The sequence below is a fragment of the Lissotriton vulgaris genome, chromosome 2_1 (genome assembly GCF_964263255.1).
Source record: "Lissotriton vulgaris chromosome 2_1, aLisVul1.2, whole genome shotgun sequence".
Taxonomy (NCBI): domain Eukaryota; kingdom Metazoa; phylum Chordata; class Amphibia; order Caudata; family Salamandridae; genus Lissotriton; species Lissotriton vulgaris.
In genome coordinates, this window is record NC_141687.1 from 756,345,727 (window position 1) to 756,369,402 (window position 23,676).

The 23,676-nt window shown below is 47.0% G+C and overlaps 1 protein-coding gene across 4 annotated transcripts in view; it reads left to right on the plus strand.

Moving 5' to 3' along the window:
* Nucleotides 1-23,676, plus strand: part of GTF2H1 (general transcription factor IIH subunit 1) — a 488,969-nt gene that overhangs the window by 36,341 nt on the left and 428,952 nt on the right. For all 4 annotated transcript variants that reach the window (XM_086956061.1, XM_086956063.1, XM_086956064.1 and 1 more), the window contains exon 3: nucleotides 8,597-8,789. In XM_086956061.1, coding sequence (XP_086812187.1) covers nucleotides 8,597-8,789 — 193 coding nt within the window. The remainder of the gene's footprint in view (nucleotides 1-8,596; nucleotides 8,790-23,676) is intronic.

Genomic DNA, 23,676 nt, shown 5'->3' on the forward strand with positions numbered 1-23,676 from the left:
TAGGATGAGAGGGTTGGAAGGGAGCCTGGCTGAGGCTCTGCAGGGGCTGGAGCTGAATAACAGACGAGATGCAGCGGGGGTCTGTGTGGAGTGATGGAGGGGTAGGTGAGGCGAAGGGTCGTGAACTGATGGTGGGAAGAAGGGGCACCAGAGGAGAAGACTGACTCAGGAGAGGCAGGGAGGAGGAAATGAAGGGAAGGTGGACTGAGAGATTGGGGTAACTGGAAGGCATCTTGGAATGAAGGTTTGGCAAGTATAGAGCCGAGAAGAGTGAAGGGATGGGTGAAAGGGGCTTAGGGGGTCGTGGTAGATGACACTCGGGAAAGGTGGTGTTCGAGGTGATCTAGAAATGACCACACATCAATGATAGGCTGGTGCAGACGAAAGAGGCATATCTATGTGTGAGCAAAATGCAGACATAGAAAACCTGCCGGACATATCATCATGGACATCCACAAAAGCGGTGAGCAGGGTTGTACTATGCACACGAGTACACATTGTGATTATTTTGCCGTTTTATATAGCGCAAACTCGACCCGAAAGTATCAGTGCGCTGTACGCGAGCACCAGTTGCATTACAGACGGACACATTCATTTTTAGGCAGGGGTAGATAAAGTGATTTGTCCAGAAACACATGATGTCGAGGCTGCCAAGACTCGAACGCGGATCCCCAGCTTCAGAGTCGGCCGTTCCAGCCCTTAAGTCACAAGAATGGCTGCGCTGCGTCTCTGCGAGCCGCTCACAGAAGCTAGAGCCAGTGTTTGTGCGCAGCAATCTACATAGATACATCAAAAGAAGCAACGAGACAAGTGGTGTGCTGCACAGAGACCCAGGCTGTGCGTGATCTTCCCAAAACACATTTACGCGAGCACATACCCAGAGGCTGCAGTGTGCACCCCTCTCTAAAAGCATTTACGCTAGCGCGGAGATCATGTGTGCACCCCTCTGTAAACACATTCACTGCAGCGCTGGGACCGAGGGTGTGTGCACCGCTCTGTAAACACATTTAGTTTAGCGCAGGGCCACTGGTGGTGTGTACAGCTCTGTAAACACATTCAGGCTAGCGCATTGCCACTGTTTGTGTGCAACCCTCTAAATACAACATTTACTCCAGCACAGAGCCCGAGGGTGTGTGCACCGCTCTGTAAACACATTCAGGCTAGCGCATGGCCACTGGTTGTGTGCACCCCTCTCAAAAGCACATTTACTCTGGGGCAGAGCCCAAGGCTTTGTTCTCCCATCTGAAAATACATTAATCCTAGCGCAGAGCCAGTGGTTCTCTGCAACCCTCTAAAACACTTTCACTCCAGCACAGAGCCAGAGTGTGTGTGCACCCCTCTAAAAAGCACGGCTTGGTGCGCACCTCTAAAAACACATTCACGCTAGCCGCTAGCCACTGGTTGTGTGCACCCCTCTAAAAACCCATTCATGCTAGGGCAGAGCCAGTGGCTGTGTGCACCCCTCTATAAACACATAGAGGGGCAGGGCAGCGCAGGACCCGAGAGTGTGTGAACCGCTCTGTAAACACATTCACTCCAGCACAGTGCCTGAGGGTATCTGCACCGTTGTTTGGGGCCAGAGGGTGTGTCCACCGCTCTGTACACACATTCTCACCGCAGAGCCGTGCTGTGCTCCGCTCGTGTGTACAGATGCGTCACAGAAGCGTGGAGCGGGCGCCGCGACGACACCGAATCCCTCTCCACACACGTGAAGTCACCTCCATGCGGGCACACGGACAGTGGGAGGGGGGGACGGACAGCGGGAGGGGGGTGGGCACACGGACAGCGGGAGGGGGGCGGGGTAACAGGCTCACGGACAGTGGGAGGGGGCGGGTGGGTGAACGGGCTCACGGACAGCGGGAGGGGGGGCGGGTTAACGGGCACACTGACAGCGGGAGGGGGGCGGGCCGGCACACGGACAGCGGGAGGGGGGTCAGCAAACAGCCAGCGGGACAGGGAACAAGACTAACAAAGAACACAAACATCGGGGGGAAAAAAAAAGTACACACCCACAGTGGCCACGTCTTCATGACGTTGCGGAGAGGGAAAGAATCGGCGGAACGCCCACGAATCGCCTCTGGAAATGACAGACAATTCTCTCTTCCAATGGCTAGCCTCCATTTATGGAGCTAGCCAATGGAAGAGAGAGGCGGAACGAAGGCCACACTGTTGTAACATTAGATTTCGCCTGCGCTGAAAAGCTGCGTAGTGCGCAGTTTTCGACGAGGCGAAACCTAAAAAGCAGGATCATTGCAGACTTCTATTGCATGTATACTGGAATACCCTCTTTATGCAGTAGCTAGTTAAGGGGCTCGGTTACTGGACTGACTACCAGCAAGCCGTGGCAGCTGCAAGTGTAGCTGGGAGCTTCTTCGACACCAGCGCAGAGTTTTGCTGGAACTCCGAGTGGGCAAAACTCAGAAATCTGCTGGTGGAGGGGAATTTATCACCCACCCCTATTCAGAAGCACCTAATCTGTTCACGAACAGTTTCAACCGTCTCCTACAATGGTTCAGTTTTACAACAGTTTACTAGCAGAATTTGGCACCTCACACAGCTAAAGGGAATCTATTCATGGCAATCCAATCCAAGTCAATACATGGTTCTCAAAGTCCTAGGATTAGAAAAAGGGCACTGAACAAATACATTAAGCAATAAAAAAAAGCCAGTAATCCCTAACTTAATTGAACAAAAAAATCATGAACTAAAATTAAAGTAGAAAAAAGCAGTTCCGAGGGCAAAGACATCTAGCCAAAACCAAATGTGCATATTCTTATTATCAGTCTGCAAGCACAAAAACCGAACAGGATTTTGGAACTTTATTAACAAATGATCCCCTGCATGCACTTGACCAAACAGTTTAAACATTAGCAAGCTGACCTGGATCAACCATTTAGCCAATCACTGGCATTATGCCTAAACACTCAGTTCACCCAGGACTGGAGTGAATTTTTTCTAAGGGTAGAGGAGAGTAGACCGAGTCAGATGCAATTATGTTGAAAATCGAGGAACATTTTTTTTCCATGTATAGATTCAAGAGGCAATATGTAAATGGGAAATATTCTGGTCTGGTATTATTTCCGTAGCAGTAATAAAAAGTGAATAATTCAGAAGAAGGCCATCATTGTGTCACTTACTAGGCAACCGTAGTGTTCCATATAGGATGAGGAAACGTAATGTGTTTTGAAAGTAGAATGGAGTGGAGACTCTTAAGTTCTTATTGATTCAAAATTAGCATCTCCCGATTTTTAATTATGCATGTCTAAAACACACAAATCCCAGAAGATTATACTTGTCTAATGAATAATTTTTGATTAAGTGACACAGGTGTACTCCTTATAATTGGAAATTGCTACATTACCATCCATCCAAACTATCGGGCAGTTCTGAATTTCTGTGTGGCCTACAAGCTTTAGTTTTGCTTCTTATATTCATGGTAAATCTCTAATATAAAACACAAAAGGAGATGAGAGAAATGCTTGCAATTTGTCTAACTCCTGCTCGGAGTGTCATTACAACCCATCATTCCTTTGTCCACTATGCCACCTCTTGATTCTCTCATGTAACCGGTATGACTAAATCTATTTCTTTATGTATGGGACTACAGGTTCCCTTACCCTAGAACAGTGTATATTTTTCCTGATTTGAGGAGTGTAATTCCCAGACTGCTAGTCCAATTTTAAGTGAATTATTTAAAAAGAGACACATTTATTCACAGTCACACATTGTTAGAGACAGAATAGTACCTCACTTTGCCCAAACATTAAGCTGACATGCACTGCCATGTAAGTGGGATATCTGTGTTTCGTCTTGCACCTGTTGCCTCTGGCCATTTACCTTGTCTGGCCACATTGGGTGTGCTTTAGCCATGTTTTTTCCACCCCAGAGTGCTTGTAGTGGACATGTGCCGCATAGAGAGGATGCAGCTGAAAATTGCGTCCTACGTAGTAGTGTCTAGCACTTGTCATCTAGTAGGGACACTTGGTGAAGTATAACTGCATACCTACATTTGGGACATGCAAAAGTAATCAAAATGAGAAATTCTTTTTTTTTTTTTTTTAAACCTTTTTATTAATGGATATCACAGGCAGATTTAAACAGAATAATCAAAATTTTGTTGTACATAATTTCCAGTGTCGTTAAAAATATTACAAAAAGCAGTTTACCAAAGCTTGTAAATAATAATCAATTCTCAGACGGGCAAATAAATACAATACAGGAAGGATTTACACAAATAAATACAATCTTATCTGAATTAGAGTTAGACACGGCTTCAGTTCAAGTTAGTTAGTATCGGGTGTATAAAACATGCCTCCCCATATTCTCTTTACTTTAATCATTGCTTTCACTCCTCTTTTTCTGGCTAGAGATAGCTCCATATGATGTATCTCTTTAACCGAGCACCACCATTCATTCGCATTAGGTGCTTGATCAGCTATCCAAGCTCTAGCCAGAACTAACCTTGCACATGCCAGCACAACCAAGAGTACCCCCTCGCAGCGAATGTGTAAGACTAGGGCATCCATTTTAGAGCTGGCCCGTATACATAAATTAAAAGACATCTGGAGACAGCTACACCCTACATTGGCGGGATACACTTCCCATTTTATACCTCATAAAATGTATTCCCGTATAGACATGGCCTGGGCAACGAGCCAAATTACCAACGGCTGTAAAATGGAGATCTGCCCAAAGGTAACGTCGGACCATAACCCTATAATGGTAATTTTTAAGGTACTCTCTTCAAAGAAAGAACCCAGGCTATTTTCTTTACCCAGACACCTCTTATCTGATAACACGTTCCTTTACTGAAAGCTCACATTAAGGAATTTTTAGAGTTTAATATTGATTCGACTAAAATTACTTTAGTTTGGGATTGTTGCAAGGCCAATATTAGAGGATTTGCACTGCAATATATTATTCAGCAGAATTTCAATCCGAAAGCAGAGACTCAATGCTTAATTTCAGGAATTAGAGGGTTAGAAGAACACCTGGCCGAGATTGCTAGAAAAGAAAGCGCAGGAGCCCCTAATAATTTAAACAAAGACAGACTTGAACTTAAAATAAATACGCTGCGCTGAGAGACTAAAAAATTCGTAAGAGATAAAGTTACTGCTAAATTACACAAATATAAAATTACACAGTATGGGAGCGGTGACAGAATAGGAAAAATACTTGCTTATAAAATAGCCGACGAACGAGCCACCTCTCTTAGAGTATAAAAGGAACAGAAGGTACTATTTATACTCCACCTGATCAGATACTGCAGCAATTTGCTGATTACTACACTAAGCTGTATACCCTCGAGAATGTGCCTTCAACTGATTTGGTGAAGAATTATATCAGAAATAACTGGCAATCGGAGAATGATTCGATATGTATGGAAGAGATAGAAAAAGTTTATACTGAAGAAGAATTAAAATTAGCCATTTTCTCCCTCCCATCTGGAAAGGCTGCCGGAGATGACAGCCTCCCTATTGAAATTTATAAATTATGCTGGGAAGAGCTCGTGCCTATACTTTGTTTGGTTATTAATCAGATTGTTACAGAGGACGGGGCCCCGTCATCTTGGAACACCGCCAAAATGATATTTTTTTTAAAAAGAATAAAACTCCCACGGAATGCGGATCTTACCGCCCAATCTCTTTGATCAATGCTGATGCCAAGGTTTTTGCCAAATTACTAGCCTTGAGACTATCCCCCATTATGCCGAGAATGGTTAGCAAACATCAGCTTGGTTTTGTATCGGGTAGAGATACGACGCAGCATGCAAATACGGCCATCACAGTGCTTGACATGGCCGCAGCCAACTCCACCCCACTCGGTATTATACTACTTGACGCTGAAAAAGCATTTGACCGAGTGGGGTGGGATTACCAGTGGTCAGTTTTGAAAGCAATGGGGTTTAAAAGCAAGTTCATTACTAAGATAAAAGCACTTTACTATTTACCTAATGCATTAATTGGATACGACTGCCTACTTTCTACTAAATTTCCCATTAGAAGAGGAACTCGGCAGGGTTGCCCTTTATCACCCCTTTTATTTGCCCTCTCCATGGAACCTTTTATCAACGCCATACAGCTTCAAATTATGATAAAACCATTTACATTTGGGGCAAACTCTCTTAAAATAACAGCATACGCCGATGATTTGGCAATCTATACAAGCGATGTGACTGAATCCATGTTAGGTATAGTTAAAGAGGCAGAAATCTTTGGAAAAGTTTCGGGTTATAAGCTAAACCTAGACAAAACACAAATAATAGCCAACTATAAACCGCCAATACCTGTGGTGGGAGTATGCTATGCTGCTACTTACCTAGGCATTAGGCTAACATCCAATATAAGGGAAATTATTTTTCTGAACTATGATGCTTTATTAAAAGAAACTGAGGCCCTCCTTAAAAAATGGCATACGGTACCTTTAAATCTTATCGGGAGAATCAACCTTATTAAAATGAACATCCTGCCAAAATTTTTATACTTATTCAGATGTATACCGCTGAAAATAAACAGTCTTTTTCAGAAAACTAGATGGCATATTGGCAGCTTCATTTGGGGTTACAAAAAGAACCGAAGAGCACTCTCCTCTCTGAAACTCCCATTTATAAAAGGAGGGCTTAATTTCCCGGATTTCCGATTGTATTATATCGCATCATTTTTGGGGCGGTTACAGAGCTTATTTAATTCCAGCAATCCATACTTTTTTCATCAATTTATGTTGGGGCCAGATTGCTTGCAGTTTTTGGCTAGAAGTAATGACCCAAACTACTTCAAAAGAGTGAGGTTCAAGACCGCAAAGGACATGATTAACATCTGGAGGCTAGTTATGAATCAGAATAAGCTATCATTTTATCACCCTCTTTTAAGTCTTTGGAACAACCCAGGTTTACCTAGCATTTTTTCTGATTCTAGGTGTAAAATATGGGCGAGTCAAGGTATATCGAAACTTGGGGATCTTTACGGCTCCTCAGGTTTTTTGGAGTTCGAAACATTAAGGTTATTGTATAAACTACCAGAGCATACTTATTTTAAATATACACAAATTCGCGATTTTCTTGTAAGAAAATGAAAACTGAAAGATTCTGGATTTGGGTTTTTGGCAATGTTTGTACAACTTTACCACACTCCTCTGCAAATAAGCAAATGGTCCTCGAATAATGTTTATAACGATCGAACCAAGTGCCCCAAATGTCACCTACAGGCGGCAGATCTAGAACACATGTTGGTTCTATGCCCTGCGCTAGCTTCGTTTTGGGACAGTATAGGGAAGATACTGAGATTGAAATTGTTAATTGATGCACCTTTAACATCTGAAATGATTCTGTTAGGTATACAGCCCAATCCTACACCTTTTCAAGATTTAATTTTTATTGTGCTGGCATATGCAAAATGAGAAATTCATTATCTAGTTATCTGTTTATATATTTTTTTTTGATTGACTAATTTCTATTGTTAATTTTGACTTTGACTTTTTATCGTTTTAATATTTGTTCTCCGCTTTCAAGTGAGACCCTGAGCAACCATGTCAACTATCGATCTCTCAACGTCCTCATAGAAGCAGTGGTTGTTGCACAAGAGAAAGATGTTTGTTTTCTACTTTAGATACATCAAATTTTCCAGCTGTTAGGACAGGACAGCGGGTAGAGCCAGGGGATGCACAGGGAAATATTCAACCAGAAGAATACATTAAATGATGTCACTGCTCAATATATCGTTGGAGATTGACTCTAGAAGCTACATCTCTAAATGAAAAAAATGTATTGTGTACGTTCCACAGGAGAGCCATAAAGTTGGGAATTATACATGGAGAGAAGGCTGAGCTTCTTAGATGCATTTTTTCTGGATTGAGTAGGAAGTCAAATTTATGCACTGTAGTGATCATCATAGAGTTACAACCAGGGGCAAATCCATTATCGCACCCCTGGTGAAAGCCAGTAGAGGCAAACGAGAAAAATAAAATGATAATAAAACAATTTTATTAGCATTTTATTTTTCCCTCAGCCAGCTGGTCAGAGTGGGGCCGTCCTCTGCTTTTGGAGGATTAATGGGCACTGTTAAGTGCCCATTTTGCCTGGGACGGCTGTCTTAGGCCAGGGAAACAGACATATGCACTTAGCCTTTCTCCAACCTTGGTGGAGAACAGTCCCAGGCGTTGTCTGAGCGGCAAACCTGTTCGCTTAGATCAATTACAGCACTTCTTTCATCCTGGGAATAGTATTCCCATCAGGAGACGCCCTGGGATTGGCATCTGGGAGCCTGTGCAGTGCGCACTAGCCCTGGAATGCCACAGTCGAGGATCGGGAGAGAGAAGCAAGGCGGTGACCATGGGAACGGCAGGCAAGTACAGTTTTATATATTTGGTATTGTCTGACGTGACATTGTTTTGTTTGTATTCTCAAAACACCCACCCCACCCCCATCACCACAATGCGAGCATCCGCTTCTGCTTACAACCTATATTGAAATTGATGAACTGATACTTCTCATTTGCTTTTGATATCTATATAGCTCTATGAAATTAAATGATCAGATGTAACACATTGTTCATATATTTGAGATGTAATCCTTATAATTGCGATTTAATGTTAATTTTAGGTCAGAAAATAAGCCCAGAAGGCAAAGCTAAGATCCAACTTCAGCTTGTTCTGCATGCTGGAGAATCTACAAACTTCCACTTTTCTAATGAGAGTACTGCAATGAAAGAAAGGGATGCAGTAAAGGATCTCCTCCAGCAGCTGCTTCCTAAATTCAAGAGGAAGGCTAACAAAGAGCTTGAAGAAAAAAACAGGTAGGGGTCCAGGAATCTTAAATGGTGTTCGTTGAGTTTATTGCATGAAAAACACTCTTCAGGCTTCTGAATGGCAAATTGAGTTAGGCCTCCATACAACAATGCTCTCCTGCAGAAAGAATCCCTTAAAGTGCAATGTAAGTCCTTTAGCAGGTCTGTTTTCTTCCCATAAGGATGACTGACTGAGAAGTTCATACTTCTGATATACTGAATGTCTCTTCTCACCAAGCTCATACTAGGGAAATTGTGCCTGAATATTGTAGTGAGGTCATTGGGCTACCCGACATTGCGAGCTAATCTGTTCATTTTCCGCACACTTTCTTATCCATGCATCTTTCAGTGGGTCCAGGTACTTCCCAAAGAAGTGACCAGCACCATAAAGACATGAACAAAAAAATGCAGCCTGGTAGTCCTACACTGAAAGGTATCCTGTCTTTAAGATTCAAGGAGCTTCCACTGCACATGATCATGATGCACTGTGCTGACAGTTGCCTCATGGAGTTAGTTCTTTTTTGTGACGTCTGTAAATAGGATCTCCGAGCACATGTGAGGTTTCCTACCTGTGTTTTTGACAGAATTAACAATCCTTACAGATTTTTCACTTTCATGCAGCTTACATGGTGAAGAGATTTTTTTTCCTGCATGTGGACACCTTTTCCAGTCTTCTGGAACCTTTATGTGGAAGGAAGAAGGCTGTCTCAGACCCACCCAATTTCTGTGGTATGTCGCCCTGCTTCACATTCTGTGAAGGTTTGTCACAAAATTTCAAAACTGACATTAAAGGACCGGGACGGCATAAGGCTCAGACGGATGCTCCAGGATAGGAGAGGGGAAAAGGCGGATGAAGGAAACTTCTTCCCGTATACAATCTGGAAACATGATATTGCCTCAAAGGAACCCCTAAAGGGGAGTCCAAGGTTCCAAAAAGGCAAGACAGAAAACACTAATGACGCTTACATTACTGACATCATTCAAGATCACCATTGACGCTTTCTGCATCAAAGGTTTCAGCTTCCACTTGCTCACGGTCACAGGTGAGTTGGACACATTAATTTACTGTTTGCAAAAGGACTATGAGCCTTGGCAATCCCAAACCATCATCACTGTCGCTGTCTAAGAAAAAACACCACTCACTGTCAAGGAAGTTGACACCAGAGCCGTTGAAGAAACAATGTTGAATAAAATCACCCTCTCTAATGACGTTGCGGACCCAGCATGGATATCTCCCCACAAATTTCCGTGTCAGACTCCCAGTCTCATGCAGTTACCATTTCCTTCATCCGAGTCTCTTCATTCACTGAGGCTTAAGTAACTTGGCCAGACTCCTACTCCCGGGTTCTCAACATCTTCTCTTTCTCCAGCACCAAAGAAGGGAAGAACAGCAGAAACCATATCTAGACCTCATCAGACCTCCCCGATGGCTGTAAGTTCAGATAGTCATCCTCATCCTCTGCCAGTAAGTCCCTTGATACCGATCATTCCATTTGAGGATCTCCCCCTCCCCCGCCCCCCCCTCCAAAGATGGTGTCCAGAATCACATCTACATCTCCAGTGGGGCAGACCAAGAGACATCTTTCATCTTCCTCTTGTCCTCCATCTGCTTCAAAGGTAATTATATTACACACTCCTGGGAAAAAAGTAGAATATACAGGTCTCCTACCAGTTCTAGAGCTCCATATTCCTCCTACGCTTCTTCATCAGCTTCTCTTTCTTGTGTCTGGTCTGCAGACCACATCTCAATGTTTCATGGGATCGTGTGAAGAGTAGCATTGTAACTCGACATCCCTCTTAACACACCATATCCTACAATTTTAATTATCTTGAAGACATTACAATGAAGGGAGGCTCTTAAAGCTCTACTTCTGCATGTAGTGGGCTCTCTCACAAAGCAGGAGGAAACATTCTCCCACCTGCTGTGGTGAAAACTGTGACTTCACGTAGCCTAAGAAATGTCTCCTCAGCAGAATTCTGAATTCCTAAAGTCTTATCCTAAACTGGACTCTATTATTGTTACATCAGTAAGACTGACACACGTTGCCCCGGATATAACCAAGCCGTAAGAGATTGGATGCTACTGGTAGCAGTGTCTGTTAAACTGCTGCAACGCATCTAAGGAATGCCAGTCCAAGAGCCCTCCCTGGCTGGGCGCAGAGAGAATGCATGAGGTAGTTCAGCTTCTTAAGTGCATCTGTTGGCCATTGGTCGACAGTGAGGAGACATATAAGGCCCATCTGGTGCTCTGCACCAGAGAAAGTTCTTAATTCTTTTTTACGAGCCTTTTGTTTTGCTTTACTGTTATTGCGATCACCATGCTGGGCGTGCTTATCGCATTACATTAAAATGAAAGTAAAACGAGCCAATGGGCTAGTTTTACTTTCACTCCATCAGTGCTCTGGGGGCATATCTCAGCCCCCCTGAGCACTGATTGGGGTAGGAGAGGTATTGTTGGCAAGGGGAGAATCTCCCCCATTCCAATGATTTCTTCCCAGTGTATCCCTGCTTGGGGTGCACCATTTATTTATTTATTTATTTATTTATTTATTTATTTATTTATTTAAACTTATAAGGCGCGCAGCTACCCGCAATGGGTTTCCTGGAGCCAAGGGATAGACTAGAGAAGAAAGAACTACAATGCTTTAAAGAGTGGGACAGCTAGAAAGAGACTGTTCTGAAGATTATTGCTGGAAAAGCCAAGTTTTTAATCCCTTGCGAAACCTGACAAGATCAGTTTCCAACTTCAGCCTAGCAGGCAAAGCATTCCAAGTTTTGGTGCCCAGGTGCGAAAATGAGCGGCCGCCCATCTTCACCAGCCTAAATCTAGGAACGACAAAATCTCCTTTACCTGCAGATCTGAGAGTACGGCTAGGTGTATAGGCATGAATAAGACTTTGAAGGTACCTGGGGGCAGAGCCATGTTTTATCTTAAAGATATAACATAAAGCCTTAAATTTAATTCTATTCTTAATTTCTAGCCAATGCAAGTCGCAAAGGGCTGAGGATGCGGATGCTTTCCGGGGAACATTACGTAACAACCGTGCAGCCGCATTTTGAACAACCTGAAGTTTTCTCACAGTTGTCCAATCGGCACCAAGTTACAGTACATTCCCGTAGTCCAGGTGAGATGTTATCTAGGCCTGGACCACCGTCCTTTGAGTGGCAACCGGAAGCATCCACAAGATTTTTTGGAGCCATTTTAGGGTGGCAAAGCAAATGGCAGCCACCTTTAACGGCCTGTTGTTGCATAGTGAGCTTTTCATCATTTAAAAATCTGAGGTTTCGAACCTGGGCCACGGGCTTCGGGGTAGGACCCATACTCTCGGGCCAATGTTGGGGCCCCAGAGATCTTTGTCCTGCCCCAGGATCACAATCTCGGTTTTGTCACCATTTAACCTAAGGAAGTTTACCTGCATCCAACTTGCCACTTGGGACAAACCCAATTTAAGAGCCGAGATGTTGCTGCCGTCCCTTCCAGATAGAGAAAAAATAATTTGTGTGTCACCGGCGCACGAAAATAAAGTTAAGCCAGCTTCTTCCACAATGGTGGCCAGGGGTCTAATGTAGATGTTAAAAAGTAATGGGCTAAGAATAGACCCATGGGGCACGCCGTACATCGATGCACAAATTTTAGACCATGCTTTGGCTGAAAAAACCTGGAAGGTACGCCCACTCATAAAAGAGGCTATCCAAGTTAGGGCCGAACCCCCAACTCCCAAGGATTGGAGGGATGAGAGAAGAATGGAGTGAGACACAGTATCGAACGCAGCGCTTAAATCCAACAGGATAAGCGCCGATATCTCCCCGCGATCGATACTGTGTCTCAGATTCTCTGCAACCCCCAAAAGAGTAGTTTCAGTGGAGTGGTGGGCCCTGAAACCAGATTGTGATGGATGCAGGTAGCCCGAACTCTCCACCAGATCGGATAGTTGGGAATTAATATGCCTCTCTAAGATTTTGGAAAAAATAGGCAGCAATGAAATGGGCCTATAATTGGATAGGTTTGAAACCTCCGCACCTGCTTTTTTCAGCAGGGGAACTACCATTGCATGTTTCCACTTCTGTGGAACACATGATTCTGTCAATGAGGTATTCAGAAGTTTCGTCAGTACGCGACGGGAGTTTAAATCAAGTTGTTTAACATTTTTGCCGGAAGAGGGTCACAGGGAGAGCCAGATTTGATGCTCTTAAGACAATTGGCGAAGGAGGCATCATCAAAAGGCAGCCACTCAGAAAGTTTAGTAGTCATAGGTAGTTGACAGTCTTGGGCTGGCACAGGAGTAGAAGGTAAATCTGCGCTCAAAGGATGAATACCCAACGAGTCGTAGATCCGTTCTACCTTGGTGATAAAAAACTCAGCCACTGAGTTACACTGTTCCTCGTCCAAAGCTGGAGGGGCTGGGATGGAATCAGCTCCAGTTAGTTTTTTCACCACAGAAAATAATGTGCGCGAACAATTCTGGGCATGTGAGATGGTATTGGCGATATAAGTAGCTCTTGCGGTCTTACATTGTTTGTGGTAGTCTCTAAGCGCTACCTTGTATGCCATCTTACGGAAGGGCGAATAGGAACGCCTCCATTGTCTCTCAAGTACCTTGCATTTGGATTTCGTAGTTTTTAAATTCTCAGAAAACCAAGCTGCAGGATGACGATGGGACAAAACGTGTAAGGGCGCAAGAGGAACAAGTTTATTCACAGCAGTAGACTGCTGCTTCCAATACCAAAAAAGATGAATTAACAATTGTCACAGTGTTAGATAGGTACCTATTAAACTCAATGATATTAAGTTTACCCCAACAACGTGATTTGTCACCCAAGTCAGCAACAAATGTTTTGTTCGTAGTACATGGGAGAGAAAATTCGACTGCCATATGATCCGACCATTCCAAAGGACGGGCGGCCGATTCAGTCATACGCAAGATTAGACAAAACCGGATCCAACTGGTGCCCTGCCGAATGAGTGGATCCAGAGTTGCATAGTAAGATGTTAAGCGCTTCTAAGTCAGCCAAAAAAGTTTTGCTAGTTGGGCATAGGGGGGTCTTACAGATGTAAATTCAGATCTCCTAGAATAGTAAAATTTGCGGCTTTCAAGATCAATGGGGCAATGGTTCCTGAGAAGGATGTTACCCAGGGGTTAGAATTCCCAGGGGGACGATATATCAGTAAACCAGATAGTCATCTGGGCACTGATAGCTAATTTGAATAAGGCAGCCTCACAGCCCTATAGCCGAAAGGCCTCAAATTTGCAGTTGTGAATTGATTTAAATATTGTGGCAATACCGCCGCCCCTACCTATTTCTCTATCTCTATTTACCATGACATAGCCAGAAGGAATCGCAAAGGCAATATCCGGTCCTGAGCTTGCCTGGAGCCATGTTTCCGTTAGGAAAATGGCATCTGGGTTCTCATCCACAAGAAATCATAAATGTGATTTTGATGCTTCGGAAGGGATCGACAATTAATGCTCCAGAAATGCAGTTTAGGTGGAGTGGAAAGAATTTTAGTAGCAGCCATTGTGCCCTGTGAAGGTGGCCATTTCCTCCTTTTACATCTGCTCATCCTCCCCAAGGTGAAACCGCAATTCTTACAATGAAACCCCTGAATGAGGGGAGAGCAAGTGGAGCAATGCGTATTCAACACATGTCTATGGGACAGCAGATCGTTGGCCGCATAAGTTAAAATAGTACCTGGTAGGGCAGAAGTGATGTCAGCAATAGCAGAGTTGGAGGCCCCATGGCCCGGACGGGCGCAGACGGGCAGGACTTAGGCTCGACAGAGGCGCGACAGAGGCGCGTCCGCTGCGTGGAGAAGCGGCCATCTTGCTTTGTAGTCCCGTGTGCAGCGGGCAGGCGCTGGGACTTGTAGTTTTTAGCCGATAAGTCCAGTTACCGTGCAGGATATTAAACAAATGGCATCTCCCGACACAGACCCCGATTCGGGTATATCGACACGGAGGGATAGTGCGGCCAGTGAGAGGAATGGTCAGTGAAATTAAAAACAATAAAACAGGCGCAAAGAAATTTCTAAGTGTAAATAATTTTTTTTTAAATACGGACTATCTATCACCCGGCTTTCCGCCTCAGGTGAGCTTAGTGAGCTAAGTCCTAGCCAAATACGAAGCAATTCTTGGGAGCAGCACACGTAATCTGAGTGCCCCCAGTAGCCAAGAGTTCTCGCGAGCGGATGCTCACCCCTCGCTTTGTAGTCCCGTGGGACTTGTAGTTTTTAGCCGATGCGTCCATAGGAGAGTGATCCTGAAGCAGGGATTCCCCCACTACACACCAGGGTTTTGGGATCATGAGCATATCCATTCCTGCACCCCTTAAACGGGCTCATTCTTCTTTCTGCCCTTCCCTGTGAGGCAGATGGGGACTATTGCCCTAATTTGAGTGCATAAACGAAGGGACCAAGCTCCTGTAATTAGCACGTGCACAACCAACACTCGGAGTACGCTTAAAAATCCCAAAATAGAAAACAGACCACTTCCAAACTACACCAATGAAAGCGGAAAGTACAGCACACAGACTGAGCTGGCAAAACCTACCAGAAGCGCCATTTCATCAAGCAGTGGTCGTGAACATAAGTGATAATGATCTCAAAATCAGCACTCTGAAGAGGAACCGTGCAAAACCTCAAACAATATATTTCTCCAACCACAGGATATTGGCGGCTCTTATATATTAAAGTTAGGGAATGTGGTGGAACGGTAGTAGACCACTGTCAATTCGTGTAGATGTGCTGAAGAATTTATCATTTTCACCTTTCCTCAGATTATTAACATGAATGGCTTCTGTCATTATGACAGATACATACATGTCTACCGCTTCTACAATAAATGAACACATTGTTAACAAGTGCCAACAGCATGACCGAGTGGCTCATTGAAGCTGTGATTTGCTTTAATTACTTAATGTACTCCCAGCTGCCGTCTCATAAGGTGTATTTCTGGTGGTCTGAACTTTAATAACGATAAGAAAAGTTATCACTGCGTGCTCAACACTAACACAATCCCCAAGAACTCTCCCCATTCTCAGTTTTACACACCAAAGTTAGAGTGCGGCAGACCATCAAATTTAACAAGACCTCGGAATCGGCCGCACAGACAACATTCCCAGCCCAGGGCTCCCTACAAAGGAACATAAATCTCACCAACGGGCTCGCCTGCCCCTTTGTAGCTCCTAACACCAGCTGCCCACGTGCTTCCTCCTTATGCAGCCTCAAGCGCGGGAGGGGGCGTGGCAGGCGGGAGCGCGCGCCGTCCGGCAAAATGAAAATGTTTATTAATTTGTATTTCAGTGACGCACCTGTGCCAATAAAGAGGATTCTGCAGTAAGAAACGGTGCCCCACGACAAATAAAAACCGTTAAAACGAAGGCCGTTTAAACAAATAAACGATTAAACAAGTGAAGGATAACGTCGTGAGTGTGCGAGCATGCACCTCAGCTGTACGGGTGCACACTCAGTCATGCTGCGCGCGTTTCCGTGTGCCGTGAGCGTGCACATCGGACGTCGGGGCTCCCCTGCTCATGGAGAGCCCCGCCTGCTGCCGAACCTGAGCCCTGACCCTACACACCTGAGGAGGAAAGACCGGCCTAGAGAGCAGCGGGAGAGTCCTGAGTCAGCCCGGTGAGTAGGGGGACTGTTTTTTGGTGCATCAGGCTAGCTAGACAGGAGATGGGCACTTTTGGTGTGTGTATGCGCATGTGTGACTGTGCGTGCGTGAGCCCGTGAGTAGGTTGGGAGGGGTGTGTGCACGTGTGTGTGCGCGCCTGCGTGTGCGCGTGAGTAGGTTGGGGGGGGGTGCGCGCGTGTGTGTATGCAGTGTGTTTGTGTGTGGCGTGACTGAGAAGCATGGCTGGCAATCTAGAGATGTGCACGGCTCCGGCGGGGGGGGGCTGGGCATGCGCGTCCACGATGTGCAATCGCCGCGCGTGCACCCCTCTACGTCCCTTGAGGAGCAACTCAATCACAATAGTTCGAGAGAGCTCGACCTAAAAATGGAAGCAAACCCTTCGTACCCCTCCTATTTTGGTGAAACTACCCCCCCAACTCCCACGTTTACCCTACCCTTCCCTCACTCCCACCCCTCCCCATCCAGTGCCTAGCTCAACTTAGTGCTCGTGTCACTATCCCTGCCCCCCTCACCAACTCTGTCTGGGCAATTGGACTTTAAGCAGTGTGATCTATCGGTGGTGTAATTCTCAGTAGTCTCAGGTACCTTGGACAGGTGAGTTCCTTGAATTCCGTGGCTAGTAGTGTGTGGAATGGTTGCCACAGCTCCTCAAATTGTTCCACCTCCCCGGCCAACATGAGTGATCATTTTTCCATGCCTGATACGTGCCACAATCTGTGTAGCCAACCTGTGTTGGAGGGGATTGTGGTCGTGCGCCAGTGTATGAGGATGTTTTGGACCGCCGAGCCCAATGCAATGGCAATTTGCCTCACTCTGCGAGATTTCAGTGGGTACATTATACCGTTAGGGAGACCTAACAGGACGTATACTGGGAGGCGGGACATCTCTATTTCGAAGTGAGCGTCAATCTCGTCAATCACCTCTTTCCAGTAAGAATGTAACAGCGGGCAGTCCCTTAAGACATGTGTTAGTGTACCTATTTGTCCACACTCCCACCAACAAATGTTCTCGACATGTCTGTTCAACCCGTGCAGCCTTTCTGCGGTGTGATACCAATACGTGGACACTTTGGTAAGTGTTTCGGTGAGTCCTATATGATATGCCGAATGCCGTGCGCGATACGAGATTTGATCCCATTATTTATGGCTTAGTGTCCTGCCCAGCTCCCTATTCCATCGTTCTCTACCATGGTTATGAAAGTGATAGGGAGGGGGTTGTAGCATCTTATAGAGATCCGTGATGAGTTTCGCATCTGAGGTGCGTGTTACCAACCATTTCTCGTATGGCAGCAGTTTTCTATCCGCCGTCTCTCTCACCTGTGGCTGTAGAGCCCAGTGTCTCACCTGCCAGTAGCGCATCCTGTCCGTTTCGGACAGCTGATGGTCCTCTTTGAGTCTCTGAAAGGGAAGGGCCCCGTCCGCCTCGTATAATTGGAAGAGTGCCCTGCATCCGGCTGTTCGCCAGTGCGCGAAGGCTCCCGGCTCTTTTCCCGGTGTAAAGTCCGGATTATCTACAATTGGTGTGAACGGAGAGGGGAACGTGGTGAGGTCATAGATCTTGTTGGTAGCGTCCCACACCCTCAACGGAACCCGCGTGACAAAGGATGCGTAAAGATTAGGGGGGCGATGCGCCCTATGCAGAAAGGGTACCTCCTGTAACGGGCGGCCCGCGACTGCCTGGTCCTGGAATAACCAGTGCTTGCCTGACGCCCACCTGCTCCACTCCACCAGGTACCTCAGCTGCGCTGCTTGAAAATATTTGCGCAGGTCCGTGATACCCAGTCCTCCCGACTCAGGAGCCAACGTGGAGAGAGCCTTCTTCATCCGGGTTTGCGGCCCTGCCAGACGAAGCGGGATAAGTCCGCCTGTGTCTGCTGGATCCATCCCTTGGGTGGTTGGAGCGGCAGTGCCCGGAACAGGTACAGAATCTGGGGCAGGACTGTCCTCTAAACCGCCACCACCCTGCCAAGCCAGGATATCATGCCCTTACCCCATCTCCCCAATTCCTCCTTGATCTGCTTACCCAGAGCCGCATAGTTAGCGGTCACCATAGCAGGCAGCGTGGGTGCCAGCAGGATACCCAAGTACTGTACGTGACGCGACGACCAGTGCATGGGGAAACGCTCCTGTAACGCCAGACTCGTGGCGGCCGTCAGGGAGATGTCCAGTGCTACCGACTTTCCCATGTTCATTCTGAATCCTGCCACCCTCGAAGGCTTCCAATTCGCCGATGCACGCGGGAAGAGCACGACTCGGGTCTTCTAAGGTCAGAATCACATCGTCAGCGTAAAGGCTGACTGTGTGGATATATCCTCCCATCTTTACTCCAATCGCGTCTGGGTTCTGGCGTGTTCTCTGGGCGAATGGCTCCATGCACAGAGCAAAGAAGAGGGGGGGACAGTGGGCACCCCTGTCTGGTGCCTCGCTCAATGGCGAACCTCTGGGAGCCACAGCCGTTCACCCTTACCATCGCCGATGGGAATCTATAGCAGTTGAACACCAAGGAGCAAAATTTCTCGCCTATGCCCATTTTCTCCATCACCCGTTCTAGATAAGGCCAATGCACCCGATCGACCGCTTTCTCAGCATCGACCGACAACAGCATTCTCTCCCTAGGGACTCGAGAGGCCTTTTCCAAGATATGTACCACTCTCTTGGTGTTATCCCCCGTCTGTCTCCCGGGTATAAAGCCCGCCTGGTCCGGTTCCACTAGTCCCGGCAGATGGAGCGCCAGTCTCGCCGCAAGAATCCCGGTGTACAGTTTGAGGTCAACATTTAGGAGTGAGATCGGTCGGTACGAACTGCATTGGGTCCGGTCTTTCCCCGGTTTGGGTATGACCGACACCGTGGCTTGCAAGAGATCAGGAGGGATAGCCCCCGGAGTGGAGAAGGAGTTAAAAAGTTTGGCAAGGATGGGCGCCAGCGTGGCACTGAATGTTCTATAAAAGAGTGCGGTGTAGCCGTCCGGGCCCGGGGCTTTCCCATGTTTGAGTCTGGAAATGGCTGCAATCACCTCCTCGACTCGGATCTCTCGTTCTAAATACTCTGCCTGCGTCGGCGCTAGTGATGATAGGGCAACTGTATTCAGATAGTTTTCCGTTTCCTGCATCGTCGGTTGCACCCCTGTGTATAGCTCAGCATAGAATCTATGAAAGGCCTCGGCTATCTGGCCATCGTCAGTGACCGTCATCAGTCACAATCTCCTTCACCCGGTGACATTGGTGTGCCACCCTGAGTTTGTTTGCTAATAGACGACCACATCTATCACCTCCTGTGTAATACGAATGCTTCAGACTCCGCGCCGCATATTCTGCCCTGTCCATGTCTAAGGTCGACAGGAGTTTCCTCGCTGCATTCAGCTGCCTCCAGATCCTGGGGGCACCCGTGCGGCGATGCACCTGTTCCAGTTCCCGGACTTGTTGCGTGAGTTCATCTCGTTTTTGGCGCTGGTCTCTGTTCTCTGCTGAGGAGATCGCAATGAATTCTCCCCTTAATACTGCCTTGAGTGCTGCTGTAGGAGAGTAGGGTCTGCTATCCTATGGTCACCCCAATTTTTGCTTTTTGCTTCACTGGTTTTCGACTTACTGAGGCTGTGGGCCTGCTAATCAGACCCCCAACCTGCTGTTCTCTCTCTAAATTTGTAATACATGTGCTATACGGACATACCACAATTGGAAATTGACTCCTTGTCAGCCCCTGTACCATGCACTATAGGTGCTCAAGGCATAGGTGCCACCAAGGCCTACCAGGGGCTGAAGCATAGCTTTTGCCACCCCTGGCTGGTTCTTAAATCGACACAACTGGCTGATCACTCAGCTGGGGCAAGTGGGTGTAATCACCCCTTGCTTTAGATATAGTATACCTATATCTGGACACATATAAACCTGTGAGTCACTCCTAGGGAAGGCCTTATCAATCCTGGAGGCAGAGTGTGTGGTTTAATGTGAGATGGAGCTCTGGCATGAGCTGAGCCTGTCTGCAGCTGTCGGGAACAACTCCCTAAGCTGATCCGGGATAATGCCATACCATATACTCTTAAGTGCCTTATAATCCTCGCGGTTATATAGCAACTTTGGTTTGGCTTTATCAAAACATGTCGTGTAAGGTGTCATACGATTTGGAATACTATACCCTCGACAGTTCTGTCGACAGGGATAGCATTCCACCCCTCTAGAGGGAGAAGACATGTTACTTTACTGAAACGCGGTTGATTTTTAAAAGAGCCTCAGATCCACAAAATGGATGCTTCTGCCAGAGACACAAGTCTTACCTCCTGCTGCTGACCGAAACTCAGCAGAGGAGGCCTGGACAAAGGCTTTCCTGTCGCAGGGAGGTGTCACACCACCCCAGACAGGAGATAGTGGATTGTAGCAGGGAGGTTTGAAAGAAACCAGACACTGCCTGGGGAGCACAAGGCTGCCCCTTGCATAATCCGGCCAAACCGGTTCTGGGGCACACCAGCCCCAGTCCCAGCGCGGCTTGGATCAAAGAGAAAGGGGTGTATCCACCCCCTTCCTGGGTCCCACCCATAGGTGGGGACCTAGCAGGTAATCCAGCCCCCCAGATTGGTATAAGAATGGGAGCAGTGCCAAAGCACTCAGATTATCCTGATGAAAAATTTGAAACGAAACTCTGGACCCTTCGACATCCTACTCAACGTAGAAGACTGAAGAATCTCCCTTGGGGTCAAGGATTGACCACCCTGTGCAAACAGGCACCATCCAGCACCTCGACCCTTGCTTTGTTGCAGTTCCCGCCGGAACTCGAGCGACAGAGATCGACGAGATCAAGCTTGCCTGCCTTCCTACAGCCCGATCCACAGTCCCTGCAGAGCTGAGACCTGTGGAGGCGACCGGAAGCGTGGGGCACGCCATCTTGAAAAGGCCACGAGACGCTGACCGTGCAGCCCACGAGTGACCCTCGAAGTCGTACACCAGGGTCTGAGAAGCCCCAACCCTGAGCCACTCTTGCATCGAAGCTCACCCTTCTACATTCGACGAGTGCTGCGTGGGGCCCTTCTGCTTACTTTGGCTCGACGCGTTGGCCCGGTCACTTGCCAGCTGGCTTGTGGCCCCTGAGCCGACGAAAACCTAAAACCAACTTGCGATTCTGGTTGCTCCAGACTTGCACCAGCTCCTCTGAAAAGGAGCCCCCGCTCTGACCCTCCTGGTCAGAGTGAGAAGCAATCCCCTAGTTCTGCGTGGATTGCACTTGCCAAGTGTTTGCTCCAATCTTGAAGCCGCCTGCGCCGACGGTGAGAGCCTGCGTGGGACAGATCGTGACCTGCTCTTGGACGTCGCAGATGCCCCAGAGCCCACGTGACAGCGGAGAGAAGCTCCTCGACAACCACCTGATTGCGCCCGACATTTCCTGGTTCCGTCCTGGTTCCACCCTGGTCACTGCTGAGTGACCCAGACTCTGTCCCCTCTGCTTTCAGGTACTTTTCTACTCCGATCCACCCTTGGATATAACCGGACACTTCTCCTTCCCATCGCCTGCAGCATCTTCAGCTCCAAGCACCAAGAGCCTGCTTGTCAAACCCCGACGCCACTTCGACCCTATGCACCCGCTTCCTGTGGGTGAGGTAACATTGCAACGCCGGTGTTCCCACACTGGTACACACCTCTAGGGTCTGTGTCTAAAGTTTGGTTCCTCTAGGTTCAGCGGAAGTGTCCTTAAACTCTATTTGTATAACTTTTACGCACCATTGACTTTGCATTGGTGCAAGCCGCACTTTAAGTGCTGCACCCGAATCCCGTGGGCTTTTCCCGACTTCAGCATTGCTTGTCCCGACTGCTCCCAGCGATTCCCTAGGCCTAACCACTGTTCGATTGGTATCTCTTATACAATTTTTTTAATATATGGTTTGAGTGGCCACCCGCCCTCATCCATAATTGTGCAACTTTGTATGTTATACTGTGCTTTTAATTTAACGCTTGTGCCCCTTTGCTCATAAAGAGTACTGGGGATTAATTTAGAAATAAACACATATATTTTTATAATATAATACTTGTGTGGTGTCCTTTCATTTGATATTACAGGACTGTATGTGGTAAAACAGCTCGCTTAACACGACCTCTTGAGTTAAGCCTTTAAGGCTGCTTAGTCTATGCTACCCTTAAGATAGCTTGTCTAATAAGGTTGACTTACAACCAGACACCATAAGGGATTGTTTGGACTGATACAAGGTGGTTCCAGAATTGGAAACATCATATATCAGGCCAACTTCTCACAGCTGCCCACTGGGTCGCCAGTGAGGTGTCAGCGTTGCCATTATGTGACTGGTATTCTCAATCGACTCTATAATGCGTTTCACCGCTGTTTTTTTGTGTAGGAGAGCGTCCCTGAGGCGCCTCACCCCGCGAGGAGTACGACCCGCCGGTAAAGCGTAGGTCCCTGAGACCGGCGCATGGTCCGACAGAGAAAGGACTCCAATCTCAGACGCCGTGGCTAGATCTCGGATCGGTCCGGTAACTAGAAGATGGTCTAGTTTTGCGTATGTCTTGTGTGCATGTGAGTAGTAGGAGTAATCCCTGTCTGTGGGGTGTAGTCGGCGCCAAAGATCGTAAGGATCCTAGTCTGCTAGTTGGGCCTTTCCTGCCTGTGACAGTTCCCCCGTCTGTTGGTAGCGCTGAGTTGACTCATCTACAGATGAGTCAAACACCATGTTCAAGTCCCACCCCAGTATGATGTGTCTGTCCGGGGACGCTGTAATGTCCACCAGTGCAGAGTGAAGAAAGCGTTCTTGATGCTTGTTCGGACTGTATAGAGTCCCTATAGTGAACGTCGGGGCACCCAGTTTGAGCCTATACGCCAAAAGCCTCCCTTTTTGTTCTGCAAATCTGTGTAGAATCTCTCCCCTTAAGGATCTGGACACCAGGATTGCCACGCCGGCTGTTTTAGTAGTATTCGAGGAAAAGAACTGTGTGGGGAATTTACGTGATCGCAGTCTTTGGCAATCACGCGCTAGCAGGTGAGTCTCCTGTAGGAGACAGACATCCGCCTGCGTGTCCTCCAGTAAAGACAAGACTGCTCTCCTCTTAATGGGATTGTTAAGTCCCTTAACATTAAGGGTCACTACTTTAAGAGTCGCCATGGGTGACAAAAACAATGTGGTAGAAGCGAGTGATCAGAGTCAATAAGTGACAGACTGTGGGCCAAACGGACACATGTGCCCCCTCGGGGCAGCGTGGGTGCGACAAAAGCACTGGATGAACTACCCCCCCCACCCCCTAACCAACTCCCAACCCTCCTGCCCCA